This window comes from Nothobranchius furzeri, chromosome 2 (genome assembly GCF_043380555.1).
Source record: "Nothobranchius furzeri strain GRZ-AD chromosome 2, NfurGRZ-RIMD1, whole genome shotgun sequence".
Classification (NCBI taxonomy): domain Eukaryota; kingdom Metazoa; phylum Chordata; class Actinopteri; order Cyprinodontiformes; family Nothobranchiidae; genus Nothobranchius; species Nothobranchius furzeri.
Window position 1 is genome coordinate 64,204,861 of NC_091742.1, and position 20,922 is coordinate 64,225,782.

Here is a 20,922-nt window from a genome sequence, read left to right on the forward strand (position 1 = left end):
GCCATCACTGAGACAAAAATTATCTCATAATTATGAGATAGTATCTCATAATAAAGAAAAACTAAGTCATATTTAAGAGATATTAAGTCATAATTATGAGAACTTTTTAATCTAAGTTGCAGGAACGGGTTTCTATATTTCTAGTTGTTAATTAGAAAATGCTGTATTTTGGCTTTTCATTTTTCAGCGTTAAATTAGTAGTTTTGTTGGCCTAAATAAATAAAGTGCTGTTTTTTGTGCCTATATATATATATATATATATATATATATATATATATATATATATATATATATATATATACAAGAAATAATCAGAATAAAAAATACATGTTTCTGCTGCGCACCATTTAAAAAAGTTTTAATCTCCGTAGCTTTTTGTTAACACAGCAACAGGTGAACTAAACTAAAAAAAATACATTTTTAAATAAATTTGAAATAATATTTTAAATAACTGAAATTTATTTTTCTGGAATGTTTGAGTTTGTAAAATTTAAGTTAAATGCTTTTGATACATACTGTTTAAAAAAAAAAACAAATAAAGGAGCAATGCAATACATCGCCACAGGCTAAACTCTCCCACAAGGAACAGTTTGGTGTGCCACCCCAAAGATTTCTCTGGCCCCGTCTGGTCACCCCATCAAAATTTTCTGGAGGTGCTCCTGCTCTTCTGAGAAGGACATCTTCTGGGCTCAGAAACAGCTGTTTGACTTACCGAGTCCGTCACTTTCCACAGTTTGGCACCCCGCAATGGTGCCCTCTACTGGCGAGTAGAAATAAACATAAACCCAGTGTTGTGCCTTCAAAATAAAAGTTTGATTATTTTTTTTATTCATTTAATTTAATGAATTAAATTAGAAAATACTGTACCTTCAGTCTGAACACCTCTGAACACCACTGGAGGTTTAGTTAAACACAGATTTTTATTAAATTGTTCCATATTCAACCTTTATAAAAATGATTAAAAATTCCATATCAAATGAGTCCAAATTAAATTACTTTCCATAAACAGACCAAAAAAGTTCCTGAAGTAGAAAAACATGACAAAAATTCTCATTTTTGTACAAGTTCAATAAACAAGAAACTTTCTCTAAAAGATGAATAAACTTTTAAATTCTGACATTTTTTTAAACAATTCACTCAAAACATTGAATCTAAAATTACTAGTGAGAAGAACAAAGATTTGTGCCGGGGGGGGGGGGGGGGGGGTGGTAAGAAGGAAGAAATAAGATAATCGAAACTGTTGACACACTTCCCAAATCATGGAACATCGGCCAGATAAGGGCAAACAAAAAAACTACAATAAACATTGGTCATATTTCTAAACGACAACTGAGTGAAATAAAGCTAATAATATTCTTATTAAATGTCAAATTTGACAAGAGTTTGTTGAACCAAAAGTTAAGTGGTTGCTGATTTCAGACTGACCCCTAGATGGCAGTGTTCTTTACAAACAGCCCCTTTAAAGATACGTCCTAGTCAGTTTTCATCAACATTCAGCCTTCCATTTCTCACCTTTAAACAAATGAGAGCCAACAAGTGCTAACTTTGATGTTTTGTGTTATGAACAAGTTAAAAAAAAGGCAGCTGAATGCTGTAAAAGCACTAATAAGGCAACCAGAGTAGGAGGAACCAGAGAACATTCAGGAGAAATAAAATGGTCATTTGTCCTTCCTGATTTAAATTGGCTCTGTTAAAGCGGGACACGTTGATCCCTCTCACATGGAACACCGTCTTCAGCTTCTTCTGCTGACAGTGATCCAGGTCTCCTCCTTAGGTGAGGACACCAGCTCAGAGCGAACCTCTGCCACCTGTCCCTGCAGCTGGTGGAGCTTCAGCCGCCGGACCAACGTGCTGACCAGGACTGTGGCTACAGTGTAAGCAAACCTAACAAACAGCAAAACCAAATCCAGTGACAACGACCAAACCGTTTTCACAGCTCCAAATAAGCTTTTCTAAAACCGTCATCTCACCTGAGTTCTGGACACGTTTGATTCCCCGAGAAGCCGAGCAGACAGAAGCTCTTTCTAGCCGAGTCTTCCTCAAATCGAGCCGGATCGAACCTGAGGAATGACAAGTTGTTCCGTTTACACCCGTACCTGCTCTAAGCAGGCTATTCTACTCATTTTAGAACAACACAGCTGACGGATGAACCTGTATGGGGCGCTCCACGTGTCGGCGTCTTGTAGGACCACCCCAAGGGCGTAGATCACCAAAGTCTGAAACATGGAAACGATCACACATGAATGAAACTATTTTCACAGTTCTTTTGACAATTTTCTGACAGAAAACTGTGCAACATAGACACAATCTGCAAAAAAACAGAAATTTCCCATCATAGATAAAAATGAGATTATGTTGGGACAGGTGGGAAAGCCCCGCCCCTTTGTGGCTCTCTATCTCAGGTAGACTTCAACTCAATTCAATTCAAAGATACTTTATTAATCCCTGAGGGAAATTAAGAGTTTCAGTACACACAATTCTGAGATCAGACATACATAGACATAGACATGACAAGAACTGGTGACTGTGGTCATTCGCAACCCTAAGTCGTGCTACCTTAATAGAGATCAGAGGGTTTACATGAGGATTGGGTCAGGTGGAGGAAAAAAAGTAACTTCAGAGTTACCCTCCACAGGGAGGGCAGCTTTACTATGCAAAAAACACCTCAGACAGAAATGCAACAGACTTCAGACATAACACAACATAAGTGTCCACTAGATGGGGTAGGAGGGTTGGGGGACTCTCCACACATCAGTGCATGCAGCCGCGATAAGCAGCGCCCCATCACCTCCGTTTGGACGGGGGGAGGAGGTAATTGGGTTAGAAAGCACAGTGACTCCTGGAAACCATTCAACAGCCTTCACCGGTCGCTGTCCCGCCCAGGCAGGGATAGGGAGACAGAGTTGCCATGGCGATGGCAGCATTCCACATTTCTTCTGAGGGGGAGTAAACACTTCAGCCTCACAGGCTGAAACATCACTTTACAGCAGAAACATCATTCAGAGTTGAAACAGGTCACATGAAGTTGGACTTGACTGAAGTGATGTTTCGATAACTTTGGTGGTTTAGGATTTAGGATTTTTAGGGAGATTTTTCCTGAGGATGTTGATGATGTCACACTAACTAACATGCTTGAAATGATTTGATCTTTTAAAAAAGAACTTTTCTTACTCTTCAACCTTTTTAGTACAAATACAAATTATGCATCAAAACCAAGGTGGAACCCCAGGGACCTGGACCTGAAGCTAACAAGAAGTGACAAAAAAAACTGCAGTTCCACCCACTTCCACTAGGGGCCGGCACCAGGAGTGAGCAAATCCTAATTGACTCCCATGTTAAAAACGCCAATTTCACAGCAGAAATAAACGTGTTTACAGCCTGGTTCAAAAAACCCATTTTAGGTTTAATAGATCTAGTTTATACTCATGACAACTCTGAGGGGGTGAATCTTTCTGTAACTCTTCTGTTTACGTGTAATTTAAGGCTATGAATCATTAGATTTGATTGACAGGCAGCATGAGCGTCAGAGCTAGCGCTAGCTGCTAAGAAGGCCTCAGCCTTATGTTAATAGATGTTCGGCCATTTTGACTCTGAACTTTAGCTGTGTCCTCTGTGTGTTCATGTTTGGATGTTAATCATTGAATTATTTGGACAAAGAGAGCAAGCTGTGGTATTGATCGCACGAAGAAATCATCATGGGTCGAAACATAACGTGTTGGCGGGGCTGCATGCTGGGTACTGAAACTCAAACTGGGTAAGCTGGCCGAGGCTAGCGGAGGCTCCGGGCTCCATTGATCCACCGCGGTCAGAGACCTGTGAGGTCGCAACAGCAGAGGGGAGAATTACGAGTTTCTGTACCGTGTCTCCCCCTTCAGCAGTGGCAGCCCTGTGATTGGAGACCTGCAGATCTGCTGCTTCAGGCTCCCGGAGGCAGCCGAGCAAAAGGGGCGGTCGGCTTCTCTTGTCCCCCAGCCGAGAACAGCTGTTGTATTGTCAGGCTCTCGGCTGCTGCCATCTCTCGAGGCATCCAAGCCGCGTGGCTGCCCGGCTCCCATGCAAGGCTGTAGTCGTGCTGGCCACTTGTGGAGCTCTCTGAGGGAGACCACCGATACACCGCAGCTCTTTGAGTTGATGCGGGCTTCGATTTTAGACCGTTCAAATCGTGTTTTTCTGGCTAAAAGCTCCTGAAAACCTTTGGTGGCTAGCATGGTTGGCTCCTAGCTGCATGTTAGCTTCGGGTTAGCTCGTAGCTACATTGGTTCAGAGTTTGATAGGTGTCATTCATGTACTCCTACCCTCACAGCCCCACTCTCAGCTCCACCTCTTTGCTCATTTTTGGATTTGGCAGTAGTGACAACATGAGTTGCACGACCAAGACGGCGGTGGTAGGAACCACCCGTTTGGCTTCAAGTAAAGCCAACAGAAGGCTATGGGTGGGGTTTGTCCATCTTTTTTACAGTCATTGATCAAAACGTAGATAACTGAGTCTTCCTCCACCTGCTGTCTCTCTCACTGCTGTAGGACTGATGGGTTTCTCTCAAGTCCCCTCAGAGTCCAGAGAGTTCACTCCCAAACGTCCGTACAAATCTGCTATACATTATTTTCTCTTCCAAACTTGCAGCACACTATGTTATGAACTTGTCATATCTCCTACATAAAACGCTGTGGAAACACAAAAATCCACTCCTGTGACCATCGGACCCTTCAGCTGCTCAGTTAAAGAATCATTCCAAAACGTCGACTTTTCGCCCAGCAGCTGTTCGTCTGAGGATTTGTTTTTAGTTCTGGTCTGCCCTGACCCCCCCCCAATTAAATTTTCCACCAGAGAGTGGGAGGCAGGTGTGTGTGGTTGCTGTGGCAACCTTAAAGAGACAATGTGTAGTTTTTACCGTTAATTTCTGGAAATATCCATCGAAACATTGTTGAAAATGAAGTAAATGATGACCAGTTGTTGAAAAATATTGCCAGCTTCGTAACAACAAACCATAAAAATCGGGTCTAAAATACACGGATGCAGGTCTACGTTACGTCTCTGGGCGACGCCATATTAGACGCCATGTTTCTTTCTACGTGAGCCCGTGAGGACAAAATGCATTTACTAACTTGTTACAAACGGTTAAAAAGCTTTAGTCATTCATAAATGTTGTTTTGTACATTTACCTCTTCACTCGTTGCCAGTGATGAACGGGAGTGTGATGTGTTTGTCATTTTGCTGGAGGTTGCGCTCCCAGGGATTTTTGACCCTAAAGGCCATCTGTTGGTAAGGTCTCACACTATCGCCAGGTCACTTTATTAAGCCACTGGTGTTTTCATAGTGATCCGGACTGAATGAGCCACTACTGGTTGCCACGGTGACCTGAATGCATCACTGGCAGCAGCGTTAGCATCTCTGCTGACCTCGGTACTGAAACGGTTGAACCGCTTCGTCTTTAGGCAGCAGCTGAACTAAACTTGCTTGTTTGAAAACACCTTCAGTAATGTTCCAGTTGTTGTGAGATCCAGAAAACACTAAGATAAGTTATTTTTAAAACAAACGACATAAAATACACGACGCGCGATCCGTGGGTTTGACTTTCTCTGTATTTAATATGAGAAAATGCGACAGTGTTGCAAACAGCAGCAACTGTCCGTGCGAGGCAGCGAGCCACAGACGGGGACATCCAATACCTCTTTGGGGATGACATGCTGATCGACTTTCCCCTCAACTTCCTGAAGCCGAGCAGCAACGGGGGTCAGCTTGGCGGTTCTCACCGTCTCGTTGAGGACCTGCTGGCAGTATCTGCCCCAAAACAGAAACATAATACAAACTGTGACTATGGAGCAGATCACGTGAAGGACAACTGCTCACATCTGGGTCTCACCTGAGGTGAGGAATCTTGTCCAAGGAAACCGGATCAGAACCCAGGACGTCCTGCAGCTCTTGGTACAAGTTGTCCTGGGCTTCTTCTGAGGTGGACAGGAAATGAACTGCCCAGATGCACACTGACGAAACAAGATACTCATGTATTAATATCAGAACTAGGAGGAAGGTTTGTTTTCTTCCAGATTAATCAGCTCACGGTTAGCAGTGATGACACATCCGGCCAAAGTGAAAACCATGCAGTCCTCCATGATCTGAAACAAACAGTAACATCCCTTCAGAGGATGCCTCTCTCAGAGGACTTGAAACCAGAATGTGAGGCTCCACCTGTCGTTCTGTGAGGCTGGACTGAAGGAGAGCATCTACAAACACCGACTGTTTCCTCTGAGCTTTCCTCTCCTTCGCCACCGACAGCAGCATGGATTCCATCTCCGACAGAGCTGACCAAAGGACAAGACACGTTCAGGATTCCAGCCTTCTCCAGACTCACCCAGTGTGTGTGGGTGTGTTTCAGATGGCCGGTCTAAGACCTGAGACATCTGCACGGCTTTTAAACCAAAGCGGTGGGTTGTATTTTGAAACTTTGCCACTAGATGTCTCTATACTGTGATGTAAGTTGCATAGAACTGCAATCCTGTCATTTTTATTCAGCTGTAACATCCAGCAATGGTCAGTTTTAGGTACAGTTTGACCATTCAGCATCTGGTCAAAAAGGAGACACAAGACTGCATGTGTTCCCTTTAAATTGGCCTGCCTTCATCCCATCAGCTGGAGCTCAGAGCCTCTCTGCAGCTCTGAACACATGATAACGTATTGTCAACAGTAATGTTCTCTCCTCAAGGTCCATCCTTATCGCCCTACAGGATTCTTCATGCCTAACACTCGCAGCTCGGATCAGTTGCTAAATCAAAGAATGATTTCCTAAATTAAATACGAACTTCTAAAACTTATAAGCTAGATAATCCTTAAATTAACGTTAGTTTTTTGCTACTTATAATAATTATAATATAAAGAAATGTTTCATTAATCTGTGCTCAATGGTTGAAGTGTGAAATGAATGTTATGTTATGATTAGTGATTGAAATATGTTTCAGCATGTTCATATGACAAGGTCATCACCACTTGCACTCACACAAAAACAAAGTAAGGTTAAGTTAAACTCATGACACATAAATAGTCCTCTACCCCAGATCAGAGCATCCGGTATCAAGGAAGGTGTGTTTTGTAAGACTCTTGGTAATATTCCTCAAACTTGTCAACCTCTGGTTGGCTACACAATCATAACATGAGAACATTAAAACTGGATCACTCTGGTGATTCCTCAGTTCTAGAGAAAGCTTCAGACTGGTCATCTGAAGCAAAACCCTCTTTAACCATCAAAGCTCTTGACACGTCGTCAAAACCTTTTTGCACCTGCAAAGCTGATACAGCAACAGCTCCTGCAGAATGAGCTGATATTGTTCCGACTCCTTAAAGAGTCCCAGATGTGAGGTTCCATCCATCTGTCATGACCTGGGACATCTCTGGACTGAAGAGTCGGTGCCACGGTATTCTACAGCCCTTTGGTGCCAGAGGTCATCCGACCTCTCTGACCTTCGGATCCACCAAGAGGGTCTCTGAGAACGGGTGACGTAGACACACAGATAGCATCTGATGTGCTTTTGATAATTATCATCTTCATAGCTTAACGCAAACCAAATTCTTTTACATCCAGAACTCAGCTCTCCTAGATACGGAAGTTCTGATAACATCGCATTCACACCTAGGTTCCATCCATCACAGTAAATGCTTAGTTAACTTGTCATGTTTTAATTGTTGGTAAAATAAATTCTTACTTTTATAAACCTGACTCTTTTCTGAATCAAAACAAAGTGTCTACAATCCCTTAATGAACAAAGGATCCTAGAATCTTCTGATTAAAGCACAATAAAGACCAAGCAGGTTTGATATTCTACATTTAGATAGAGTATCACAGCTTATTGGTCATAAGTAGAGGTAATATACATATTGAGCTCTTAAAACACTCAATTTACCAAACCCTACACAGTTTTCCGACAGATTAGCACAAGATCTCCATTCTGATCTCAGCGCCCAGCCGGAGTCCCCACCTCAAACTTAAATGACTTCATTTTAAGAAATGTTTCTACTCCTTGGTGAAGTTTTCACCAATAAAACGAATAAAAACATGACTCGGACTGAGCTGTCGGATTACATTTTGTTTCTTTAATGGACACAAGTTTCCCTTTCATGTCGACTATTGGGAGGATTTACTTTCTCTCCTGTTTCTCCTTTCTGTGTAAACACACCCGGTCCCAAAGACAAGTAAATGCCCCAGAAGAGCTCAGTGCTTCTTCTTACCCGTCTCATAATGAGCTTTTCTGCTGGAGCTCTTTTCCAGGGAACCATCCATGTAGCCCTTACCGACTTCTGACCATATCTGAAGGCACCAGAGGACAGATTTTTATATTTTAGAATGAAAAAGCATTCAGATTGTTTAAGGAGACAACAGAAAGGCTGAAATTGTCTGACCGCGTCATGGTTCTTGCGGAAGGAGATGACTTTGGCATCGTCCCTGAAGCGCTCGCCCAGTCCCAGCTGGGTGACGGTCTTCAGAGCCAGGCCTAGCATGTGTGAACACAGAGGAATGTGCTGAGCCTCTGGAAACGAGCTCCACTTCCCCACCAGCTCCTCCACCACCTGGATCAAATCAGAATCAGAAGGGTTTTATTGCCAGATTTGCAAGAATCACAACATTAGGAAATTGCTGAGGTAAAAAACATCAGACAGATCAGGAAAGCTACAGATGAGTAAGAGCGTGTTTGCGTTAGTGGTAGAAACCTGGAGGATAGTGGAGAAGTTGTTCTTCAGGCTGTTGCTGATGGCGCTCTCGTACAGCTTCTTCCTCATCACCGATTCATTGGCGCCGCCTCCCATTCCCGACTGGTAGCCGAGCAACGACTTCAGCATGGTCTCAAAGGAGTCAGCTAGGGACCAAAACAACAAGGGTGAAACCTTTTGTTGTTCGGAACAACGCGCAATCCCATCCGGTCTGGTATATTTACTGGTGTGGTTGGGGTTGATGTGCTGCTGTAGGTGGTTCACGGAGCCAAGACTGACCACGGGCCGACCACCGAACCAGAACGATGCCACAGAACCAAACTCCTGATGAAGGCCGACAAGGAACTCATGCAGGCTGCCTTTGTTGACAATGTCCTGCAGGTTCCCGTCCCTGCAGAAGCAACAAAAGACATCTAATAATGGACACTTTCTTCTGTGTGTCTCAGAGACATAAAATCTCTCTTGGTGTTAAAAATAAAATAAAGGCTTATAAAGATCACAAAACATATTACGATTTTTATGTTAGATCTATTAAGTGCACGTTTGATGAGTTTAAGTGCTGTAATTTGTGATTATGATTCTCCAGTAGGTATAAATTCAGTGGAATACAGACAACATCAGCCTCGTGTTAAATGATTGTTTATTATGCGTCTATGACGCAACAAACATGAAAACGTACTTTTCGTCAGTGGGGTAGAGACCTGGGACACCAGAGGCCCTCCTGGATGACTGAAAACATGATTAGCAACCATTAAAATAGTAAACATCGATTGCTTTTGTCTTTACGAGTAATGTCCTTGAAATAAACATCTCAATTCTGTTACTACTTCAGAGTAATGAAAGCAAGAGTATTAACACATAATTTAAAGTAAATGTACTCAATGGTTTTCATTAGCTGAAATTCGGCGTACAAATTAAATACGTAAAAGTTTTTTATGTTAAGTTCTAATAGCATGCTAATGCTCAAACTAGACCTCAAAGTTGTGTTTGATCAAATATTTTTTGGAGAAATTTAGATTAAGCGTATGCCGAAACTATCTTGAAATTTTAAATATTCTGCGCCTCTTCAACTGTGACATAAAAACAAACCTTATTAGAGAAAAACAAAAGAAACTTTAAATCAAGCGTTTTCTTATACAAGTCTGGCGTGAGAGTGTAACGATGCTAATGTAGATATCGCGGTGACTTACCGGGTACAAATAAAGAACAGCACCGACTAAAATTATGACAAACGTCACCGCAAAGATGGCAAAGTCCAGCATATTTGCGTTACTAACCCTTTTTCAAGTAAACTAAAGATTTTCACCACCATATAGAATGTGTATGGTTACCACGTCAACATTGCTTATCAGTGTTCAACTACACAGCCTGGACAGTCACAGAAGGCAGTCAAACCCAGAAATAATCGATCGATGCATGATTGTTTCCGTGCACTTTGACTATTAAACTTCTTCCTCTTGTCTTTTTAATTAATATAATTTTAGCTGACATATTTAGCTCTTTACTGTTATTTTATCCTGATGTAATCCTTCTTTAACAGTGAAATACACTGTTTACCTGTAAAAATAAATAAATAAATAGTAATAATAATAATAATAATAATGATAATTTTTATTTTAAAATGTCTTTCATGACACCCAAGGACACTTTACAACAGTGGAGATAAAATCAAACAACATAAACATAGTACAAAAATATCTAAAACACTATTTAAATTTAAAAATAAAAGTAAAAAAAACTGTGAAATTTAACTAGGAGCTAAAGGCTTTTCAGAAGAGGTGGGGTTTTAGTTTTGATTTAAAAAGAGGGAGAGAATGAGTGGTGCAAAGGTCAGGGGCAAGAGAATTCCAGAGGTGGGGAGCAGAGCGGCTGAATGCTCTACTTCCCATGGTGACGAGGCGAGCTGAGGAGCAGAAGAGGAACGAAGTGAACGGACAGGAGTGGCGATTTGAAGGAGATAGGATATGTAGGATGGAGAAATGTTGTTGAGAGCTTTGAATGTGATGAGCAGAGTTTTGAAATTGACTCTCTGTTTGATGGGTAACCAATGAAGTTGTTGCAGAATGGGGGGGGGGGGGGGGGGGGGGGGACGAGTCCTAGTGTTGACACGTGCTGCAGTATTCTGTAGAAGCTGCAGTTTATGGAGGGATTTGCTGGGGAGACCAAACAGAAGTGAGTTTCAGTAATCTCTCCTGGATGTGGCGAGGCTGTGGACAAGGATATCAGTGGTGTGAGGGATAAGTGATGGACGGAGACGGGAGATGCTACGCAGGTGAAAATAGGCAGACCAGGTAATATTGATGATGTGAGTTTGAAAAGAAAGTGTGCTGTCGAAGATGACACCCTTAAGAGACCCTCATGTTAAGAAGAGACTTAACATGAGACGGAGTAACTGTTGAATTGTCAATAGTGATGGGGAAACTGTTTGGAGAGAGTATTAGGCGTGCCTACGAGGAGATCTTTAGTTCTAGAACTGTTGAGTTTGAGGAAATTGGAAGTGAACCAGGAATGAATTTCTTGGAGTCAGAGGGTCAGGGAGGAGGGCCATCGACAGATATATAGAGGAGGGTGCAAGTGAAGTTGTGGGTTTGGTTGAGCGGTAGAGCTGGGTGTCATTGGCGTGACAATGAAATTTAATTTTGTGTTTATGGAAGATGTAACCTAGAGGGAGGAGCTAAATTATGAAAAAAGGAGCCCCAGGACAGAGCCCTGGGGCACACCAACGATTGGATTTGAATGACTTCTGTTGAATCTCTAGATGACAGACTGCTGAGGAGGGTGCTGTGGGAAATAGTGTCAAGTGCTGCTGAGATCAAGGAGAACAGACAATACAAAATGCTCTATCGATCCCATTATGTTGATTTAAATATTTCATTATATCGATGAATGAGGGAAGCTGCATCTGTAGTTTCCTCATATGCCATGTGTTGACTTTAAAAGCTTTTATATTCTATTTTATATGAGACAGAACTACTTTACACTGGATGCATTTGACTCTCTTTTTTATTGAATGTTAAAATCTAAATATTATGTTTTATTTTTGTATTTGTATAGTGGTAATTGAGGAATTTAAATATTTTACTTCTATTTGATTTTGTTAGTTATAAAGAAACACTTGACGGTTTTGTTAAAATAACTTTATTTACAAAGAAACAACCACATTACAGAAACAACATATAACTCAACCAGAGAAATATGTGCAGGGCGCTAACAGACCTGCTACTGAAAGCAGATGGACAGAATTTCTTTTTTCAGGCAGTGATTTCTGACTTCTCTTCTGGCTTTGGAGGTTCAATATCCATGGACCTCAGATAACCTGAAGAATGAAAATTACATTAGATGTCTCCGTTTTAAGTTAGGGTACTTAGAGTTTGTGTGTTGGTTTCTCACCCTCAGTGTAATCTGTCTCAGAGCTGATGGCAATCAAGATCCAAGCCAACCCCCCCAGCAGAGCCACCACCAGGTTGATGGTTACCCATGGGTGAAGAATCTGGTGCTCTGATCCAGGAGACCTGCAGTACAGAATCTGGGTTCAAACCAGCAACCCAGCAATGACAGACTGAACTTCCTCCACGGCCCAGACGCCGAGCTGTAAACATGAGATTGCTGTGGTGGACTCACCATAACGTAGCGTTGACGGGCGAGTAGAGGTTGATTCGATCGCTGGTCATCTGCTGGCTCAGACAGAGGACCAGTGCTGAAAAATACACTGAAGAAAATAAAACAGAACGGTAAACCAAGCAGATATCAGATTGGTGAATAATCTATGAGGAAATGACTTGGACTCACAGAATGAAGCGAGAGCCACTGGACTGAGCGTCACAAACTCCCGCAGAGCCACGGAAACGTGGGCCAGATTCAGTCTGAGCACAACGACAAACAGAAGAAATATTCAAGCTTCGTTGTGTTTGGTGAGTAGATTTACGTATCCTGCGGTCAAATATGGCTACGTGAAAACAGACTCCTACCCCATTTCCTGCATTGGCCGTTGATAGAAAATAGACGAGGAAACGCTCGCATTAGAAAAGCCGGTCAGATCTACGTCACGCTGACAATGTGGCTGTTGTTGCTTTAGCGTCCCGGAGAAAGAAAAGCACATCTTGACTAGTAGAAGCTAACCATTAGCATTGGCAACTCCACAACACGGCAGAATTCCTCCAGTTATTTGTGGAGATGAAACATCAACGTTGCTGAGCAAACGGCGAAGAGCTGGGTTGCTGTTAACCAATCAGATGCGAGAGGTCCGAAAATGTTGAATGAAACTGAGCCGGCTAGGGGTGCACGCTCACGACCAAGAGGCGTTGCTTACAGCTGAAATCAGAGAAGCAGTGAGAGGGGCTTAAAGGTGTAATATATTTTCCTGCCACAAGACGGCACTGTCTGAGATAAAACACCAGGTTTTGCTTTGATGTTTCCTTATGTTTATTTTTTGTTTTCAAAAGGAGACTCAGGAAGTTTTTAGCTTTAGGTTTGTCCTGAAATCCTGAATATATTTTATGATCCTTTTGGTACGTTTGGCTCGATGGTTGTGGCTGATTTCACGAGAATTTCTACCAATCAAAATTCATTCATGTGTACTTGCCTTTTGCATTCCTGTAACATGTTTGAATTTTCTAAACATCCCCAGTGGGAGGACCTAACCCTAACCTGTCAAAGGCGGCCACGGTGCTGATGACCAGCAGCATGTAGAGCAGGGACTGGGACGGGTACGCCAGGTATTGGTACTGCTCCAGCAGGTTGGTGAGAGCTGTGAGCTGCTGCCCGGCCAGCATGTACACCACCACCACGTTCCACACGGTGTAGCCGGCCAGGAAGCCCTGACAATACACACCGAACACCCTGAAACACACTAGAACGTTACTCTACGTTTATGTTTATAATTTACTGTTAAGGAGACATTTTCCTTCACCTGAATCCTTCGTGGACTCTGACAGACACGTCTCTGGTGGTCCACAGAGGCTGCACCTGCTGGAAGTCGGCCATGTTGTCCGTTTGCTCACTGGTGGTTCTCCAGTCTGAGCGTTCTGCAGCCTGGAACCGCTCTGCACATAAACATGATGTTTAGCGAGAACAACACTTCAACGCTCGTTTTCCCAGACACTCACTGTTCCTCTCAATGAACACCTTCCCCACTGACTGGCTCTGAACCTGCGGGGCTGAGAACAAGGACTGCTGGGGGACTGGACTGGTGTCAGTGATGATGTCCTCTTCTTCAACTTCAAACTCATCAGGAAGTTGCGACTCAGCTACTTTTGATTTCCTGAAAGAGACGCATCTTTGCTGAGATCTGCTGTAACTTCGTGTTTTTGTTAAAACAGCTCTGCTTGAATTCTATCTAACTTGGAATTAAAATCTGACGCATCTGATCAGCTGACACCAAACACACTGATGCTCAAATGTGTAAACTGGGTACAGTTGACTGACTGCTTAGTAAAAAATACTTTTTTCTTTTGGGTTTTTTGATCATTTCCTCCCCATCTGTGGTCTGATCTCCAGCGTCTCCATCACCGAGTTCGGCCTGATCGTCCTCTAGATCTGAAACCCAGATGTAAAGTACATCTGAGCAATCACAGCGGGCGTCTGCAGGCGAAACTGCAGAACAGAAGTCTTCTGATCTGACCTATCGATGCAGCTTTCTTCTTCTTCCTTCTCCAGTGTGTTGACGTGTCTATCGTGGTTTCGAGGATCAACTGATCGTTGACCTGGGACGCCCGCCGGCTGCTGACTCCTCCCATCTCCACTGCTTGATCTGAGAAATAAGTCAAAGTCAAAAGACATTTTGCTAAAAATTCCAACACAAAGACATCTGTCTTGTTCTAAGATGATTCAATAATCACTCTACAGAAAATTGGCCTTAATAAGTAGTGAAAAAAATCCAACATGAAAATACGTCTTTAGGCAAACGTCAGATAAAAGTCTACCCCAAAGAAAAAGCTGTAAAATCGTTCAATGAACTGTTTATTCTCTCCTGATGTTTGCTTCTCACCTCCTTTCTCATTCATTCCATTCGTATCCTTCCTCATCTTCTTCTTCTTCCGTTTTGGGACTGGCAGATCTGTTAATATATTGAATATGAGTAAAATCCATCAAAATAAATAGTCATAAAATGTGTTTATAGGAACCTCTGACCCACCTGTTGTGTGTTGACTTCAAAAAAGAGACAAAAGAAAAAGTTTAGTTAAAGTTCTTTCTGCTGTTTCACAGAAACTTCCCAAACAAAAGCTGTTTTACTACCTGGGCATTGTGGGAAGGGCTCGTTGTCCTTTCTGCAGAAAACAAAGACACATTTTCATTCGTTTGACCTCAAAATGCCTTTGAACAAATAAATCATTCCAAAGTGACAAAAAGAAACCGTCAACACAGCCAGAATTTATTTGAAAATATTGCGTAATATGGCAGTTTCAGAATAGGACCGAGGACTGATCCCTGAGGTGCACCATCTGAGTCAGTAAGAATCGGTGTATTAAAAGCAGAGACACTTTATTAGTTTTATTTATTAAGCTTTTGTTTGTCATACACTGGAAAAAATGTGCACTGCCTCAACTTAAAAAACGTGTTCTGCCACACCTAATAATTTTGCATTGACTTGATGTAATAAATGTTTTTGTGTAACCTCAATTTTTTTACTTCACGTGAACTAAAGTTAGCGGCTGAAGCAAATCAATTATTACAGGATGTTCCAAATCAAAGAAATTAAGTTAGATTTTTTTTAGCTGATGTAAATATTTTACCAAATCAAACCAGACATTTTTAAGTTGAAGCTTTAGAATGTTGGAGGAAATGTAACTTTTTTAAGTTGTCCTTAATAAATAATTATAGTTACAGGCATAGGTCCAGGTGTGGCGCTGCGCCACGGCTACGAAATCCTCCCTCCCCCTCCCCGCCCAGCTCTAACGGGAGACACACGGCAGCGAAACATTCCGCGTGCATCCCTCCAACGGCAGCGTAACGTTCGCCCACCATAACGGGAGTTGCACGGAAGCAACACGGTACAGGCCAAAACAGAACAAATTATCTAAGAACTTGCCTACCCACAATGCACCTTGCCCATTGCAGCTCCTGCAGTGGGAGGGGTCATTACTATATTATAAGTAAAATGACATATATACATTTAAATTTGCACTCAGAACACATTTGTTTTATGTAAACATTTATTGTTTAACGAGCATGCCGTCATCCAAAATGATACCACTACATTTATTCAACATGCATAAAGCCCTTTAAAACGCAGAGGGAAAAAAATAAAACACACGTCTGCATTTTTAGCATGGTTACTTTTGTCCTGAATACATATTTTGTTCTTTTTTCTTGTTTCTTCTTGCCCGTTTTAATGTTGGTCTAAATGCACTAAAAGCTCTAGTTTGAGGTGAAAATGAATAATTGTGCTGCCAAAACTAAGTTTTGAGGTTCAAGGTAACTTTATTAATACCCACAGGTGAATTTGATTTGCCATGTGACACGAGAATTAGCGCCCAGGTTACACACACAGTCACAAAACACACACATCAATGAAAAATATAAACAATAAATGAATAAAAATAAAAATAAGTAACGTTACTGCCTTGGGAATAAAGCTTGTTTTGCACCTCTTGGTCCTGCACTTTGGCACAATAAATCTCCGTCCAGATGGCAGGAGAGTAAGCTGGCCATGCAGTGGGTGTCCCGTGTCCCTAACAATAGCTTTAGCAATCCTCTCTACCTGTCCACTGTACAGCTGTGCCACACTTTTCCCTGTTTTCCAAGCAGACGACCGGACCACTTTACTATCCTGTTCAGCGTTTCCTTTTGTTTAAGATTTACCTGACCAAACCATGAGGCTAAGGAAAAGGATAAAACACTTTCAATAAAAGAACAATAAAACATGGACATTATAGTCCTGTCCACATGGAATGAGGCCAGTTTTCTACGGCAGTACAAACGCTGCTGGCCTTTCTTACCCACAGCATCACAGTTTTCCTCAAAATTCAACTCCTTGTCAATAATTGTCCCCAAATATTTATATGATTTCACTTGCTCAATCGTTTGACCTTTAATTATGGAAAGATCATGCTGTTGTTGTGGCTGCCTTCTAAAATCGATGATCGTATCTTTTGTTTTAATTACATTAAGTTGTAGATATGATTCATCACACCAAGAGATAAAATCATCAAGAACAGGTCCACGGCTGTAATCTCCTTCTCTCTGGAGACTTACTACTACCGAATCATCAGCATATTTAATAATTGTCCTTCTCTCATGTTTGCCTCGGCACATGTTAGTGTATAAAATATACAACAAGGGGGACAAAACACAGCCCTGGGGAGATCCGGTAGACACATTTTTCTTATCCGACAGGGTACCATTCACTCTGACCTTTTGTGTTCTGTTGCTCATAAAATCTAGTATCCACCCAAGCATGCTTTTACTCAGGTGAAACTGTTCCTCTAGCCTATTAACCAAAGCAGTAGGTTGGTGTTGAAAGCGGACGAAAAGTCCACAAAGAGGAGTCGAGCATGAGTTCCTACTAGGTCCAGATGATGAAAAGCATATCTAACAGAGTGACCGTTGCATCCTCCACACCCCTCCCAGCCTGATGTGCAAACTGTAGAGGGTCCAGCAGTCGCTGTGTCTGCTTTAAAAGCTCGCATCTAACCAGCTTTTCAAAGATTTTCATTAAAATGGAAGTTAGAGCAACAAGGCGGAAATCATTTAAAATACCTGGATGTCTCACCTTAGGAATCGGTACAATTTCTGCATCCTTCCACGGTTCAGGGAACTTTTGTAACCGTAAAGATTCATTAAAAATGTGGTGCAGTATAGGTGTCAGCTGGTATGCACAGAATTTAAGTAAGTGGCCACAAATGTCATCTGGTCCTCGGCTCTTGTCCACTCTAACTGTCCTGATGGCCCTACCTATGTCCTCCATGTCAACTTTAAAATGGTCACTATCCTTAAATTTCTCCCTCAGGACACCCTGTTCCCCGCTGAAATCCAGAGCGTCATACCGACAATCAAAACTGTTCAGGGCATTAGCTAGTTCCCTGTCAGTGTTAAACGGGTCTAGACAGATGGTTGTGTACTGTGCCTCGGAGCCATGTCCTGCAATAATTCTCATGCTAGTCCATGCTGAACCAAGTTTATTTGCTGCCATTTTGTTCTCCAGCTGTCTTCTATATTCATGTTTAGCCTTTGTAATTTCTCTTTTTAACAGTATGTTAGCCCGCTGTAACTCAGCCACTGACCCCTGTTTAAAAGTGAAAATGAATAATTATGCTGCCTAAACTAAGTTTTGAGGAGTGTGCAAAGCACTAATCAAAGTGCTTTCCTCAAAATAAAAATATTCCCTTTGGATCCCCGCTGGTTACAACATTAGAGTAATGTATTGCAAACTAATGGAATTTAAAGGCAACACGTTAAATGAAAGACATGCATGTTTACCTTTCAGTATGAAGTGCTATTAAATCTAACTGGAAACTGTCAAACACGGCATGTCGGTCAGAAAAGGGCAAAAAAAAAAAAACATCTAGCTAGCAGTTATTTTCTCTAATGAAACTGAATTTTCAGAAGTGGTATCGCCAAATACAAACCAGATCCGTGGCAAGACATTTCAGTAAATCCATTTTTACAAACAGTCACATCCTCTCCTACAAAACCAGACAAGCACACGGCATGAGTGTATTTAAAGCACCGACTCTCGTTAGTGACAAGATCATATCAAACAGGCAAGATGACAAAAATCTTACCGTCGTCGTTCTGGTTATTTCAACTAAGAACTGAGTCAAAGTGAAGCAAAGCAACACGCGTCATCCCAACTCTGAAATCCTCGGCTAAATCTGGCAGGACTGAGGATTACTTGGGGTCAAAGGTCAGATGAAGCAGCAGTGAAGTGGTTTATTACAGAGAAGTTTAAAATGAAAGGATTCAGTGGAATCTGGTTTAATCTTTCTAATGATACTGGTACAACAGTAAACTACTCAAAGGCCTCACTTGCATATTTAAGTATATAAATAATAAACAAAGAGCTCCAAAGTTTCATAAAGCTATATGGTGGTTGTTGGTAAATCCTTGGTCAGTAGTGGGCTTGTCATGGTACTCAGACCTGAGGGGATTCAGATGTCGTTCTGGATTCCTTTTTTCCTGAATCCCTTACGAACGGGGCATGGTTTGTTGCTTTTTGAGGTCTTTTAACCTTCCTTCTTCATGCTATCAGACAAATTCTATTGAAGTGATTTCTTAATGCTACAATTCTTCAACAGGGGAAGTGAAGTTATCTTTATAGATAAGGGGTTAATTTAACAAAAGGGGAAAAGTGTTTAAAGATAGGGCAAAGTTGTTTTGGATAGCTTTCTACTCCTTCGTTTTATGTTAACCCAGGTTATATTTGACTGATATTTACATTTTTTGCTTATCTGAAACATTTTTAAATGACCTGACTTTCTAGTTCTAACTTCCATCGTGTACATTTATTAATGCTCAGCAGTCACAATGAAGCAGGTGCTTCTTTAGACAAAGCAATATGTTAGTAATAAAAATAAACACTTCTATAACAATATAAAGATTTAGACGTTTTTGAATATTTCTTCACCGTTATGAAGATATTTTACAAAATATTTAAAATCTTCCAATAGCATATTTTCTTTTAAAACTCCTCAAATAAGGACCATTACTTTTACGTTGTAACGTTTTACGATAAAATTTGCAGTACTTCCGCTTTCTAGCTGAGGTGCTGCTTTCAAAGTAAAAGCTGACTTCCGGTTCGTGCTTTCACGATTTAAAAAGCTTTAAAAACATTTTTGAAACTCCTTACAGTAGCAAAATAACATAGTTAAAATATGTCCCAACGTTACATTAGACGTTTAGTATTTGTGTGGGTGTTACTGGAGTTATGCTTCTCTTACACAACATCTATCATCTAACCGTCTGTTGCCATGGAAACGTGGTGAGTGTGTGAATGGCGCAGCCGGGGAAGAGCACGCTAGTATGATCGGCGGTCCCTCCGTTTGTTATGACACTGCGGCTGCAGTAAGTAATTCATATAATATGAGAACAAACAATGATGAGGCTGCGTACGTGGGTGTGAGTCACTGACCTGTGTTAGCGGAGGGAGCTCCCTGACCCTCTGAACATACAAAGAACTTACATTAGTTCGAGCATTATCGCGTACAACATTAATATTATCACATAAACACTTCAAACGAACAACTTAACACAATAATAAAGCATTTGACTGGATTGCATTGATATTATTTGACGTATTTAAATCACAAAACACTATGAAGGCTAGCTAAAGAGGGTAAAAACTTCCCACGTTTGCGTGTCCTGCGTCCATTCTTAATCTTTTCACCGAACAACACGACAGTAATAAGCAACCCGGTCACACCCTCATCAAAATAGAAGCAGATTCTACTCCAAAAATGTTTTTAAACTCGAGTAGCGCGCTAATTGTGTTTGGAGCAGCGTTCTTGGACACCGGATGTGCGCGCGAGAGCAATGTTTACGTCTTCAAAATAAAAGCGACGGATCGACGTAAATATCAAAATGTATTATTGTTATTAATATAGAATAGAAATCATTTTTTGTCAGTGGAAGAGGTTGAAACCGTAGACGGGGACTGTTGGATAACCTTTGACCCCACATGGATTCACCCTGTAAGGAGGCTAATCTTTTCTGGAAAGCTCAGTGTTTTTCATGTAGATTATACTTTTATGCGAAAATGTTTTTTTATGTCTGTAATTGTTTTATGTGTCTTTTCATCAAGTTCTAAGATATGTTCTGCTTTTGCTGCTGCCTCATGGCCTGATCCTTGTTGTAAGCAAGTCACAATTACAATAAATATGAACACAAATGTGCAGGAAAAACGATCTATTCATAAGAATTTAAGTTTTTAAATACAACTTTTTGAGATACGACAAACAAATATGTATTCTCTTTTAATAGTTTTAAACAAATTATGCTTTTTAAAAAAACATATCTTAAGAACTACAAAGATATTTTTGTCACTAATGACACTTGATAGAATTTAATCTCCTAATACAGTGAAATGCTTTTCTCAATAATGCTGCATTTTCAATAATGCTGCATATTATTGAGAAACAAGTGTGAAGTGGGAATCAGTTTCATGTTCACTTAGCTCTCTCTAGCGGTCACTCACCGCTATTGCATCCTGCTCACCGTTGTTGAATCAGGAAAGATGAACAACAAACTACGGTAGTTTAAAAAGCTAAGAAAAACATGCAGCGTTATAC

General features: G+C 41.2%; 2 protein-coding genes across 2 annotated transcripts; both read right to left on the bottom strand.

The window, feature by feature from the left end:
* Window positions 1–1,520: 1,520 nt before the first annotated feature.
* Window positions 1,521–10,078, bottom strand: cyp20a1 (cytochrome P450, family 20, subfamily A, polypeptide 1). Its single transcript, XM_015946645.3, has 13 exons — window positions 9,889–10,078; window positions 9,378–9,427; window positions 8,923–9,089; window positions 8,699–8,844; window positions 8,390–8,557; window positions 8,219–8,297; window positions 6,188–6,300; window positions 6,060–6,114; window positions 5,862–5,982; window positions 5,668–5,779; window positions 2,152–2,216; window positions 1,971–2,060; window positions 1,521–1,884 (listed from the first exon to the last, which is right to left on the bottom strand). Exons 1-13 carry the CDS (start codon window positions 9,958–9,960, stop codon window positions 1,734–1,736), a joined length of 1,389 nt encoding a protein of 462 aa, XP_015802131.3. The 5' UTR covers window positions 9,961–10,078; the 3' UTR covers window positions 1,521–1,733.
* Window positions 10,079–11,819: 1,741 nt separating this feature from the next.
* On the bottom strand, window positions 11,820–20,190 carry LOC107377188 (transmembrane protein 237B). The gene is made up of 14 exons (XM_070548921.1): window positions 19,983–20,190; window positions 19,767–19,796; window positions 14,933–14,964; window positions 14,832–14,845; window positions 14,685–14,753; window positions 14,319–14,447; window positions 14,140–14,233; window positions 13,804–13,958; window positions 13,608–13,740; window positions 13,346–13,537; window positions 12,488–12,561; window positions 12,320–12,407; window positions 12,089–12,210; window positions 11,820–12,014 (listed from the first exon to the last, which is right to left on the bottom strand). The coding sequence occupies exons 1-14, from the start codon at window positions 20,004–20,006 to the stop codon at window positions 11,950–11,952; spliced, it is 1,221 nt and encodes a 406-aa protein (XP_070405022.1). The 5' UTR covers window positions 20,007–20,190; the 3' UTR covers window positions 11,820–11,949.
* Between the last annotated feature and the right edge of the window lie 732 nt (window positions 20,191–20,922).

Bases quoted from the DNA above. Each gene is read 5' to 3' on its own strand.
- cyp20a1 (XM_015946645.3), bottom strand. From the start codon at position 9,960: ATGCTGGACTTTGCCATCTTTGCGGTGACGTTTGTCATAATTTTAGTC. The intron at 9,428-9,888 runs GTAAGTCACCGC...TCATGTTTTCAG, and splicing joins CTGTTCTTTATTTGTACCCG to TCATCCAGGAGGGCCTCTGG. The intron at 6,301-8,218 runs GTAAGAAGAAGC...TCCTTTGGTCAG, and splicing joins AAAAGCTCATTATGAGACGG to CTCTGTCGGAGATGGAATCC.
- LOC107377188 (XM_070548921.1), bottom strand. From the start codon at position 20,006: ATGGACGCAGGACACGCAAACGTG. The intron at 14,448-14,684 runs GTGAGAAGCAAA...CTTATTTCTCAG, and splicing joins TGGAATGAATGAGAAAGGAG to ATCAAGCAGTGGAGATGGGA. The intron at 13,538-13,607 runs GTGAAGGAAAAT...AGTGTGTTTCAG, and splicing joins AGAGTCCACGAAGGATTCAG to GGTGTTCGGTGTGTATTGTC.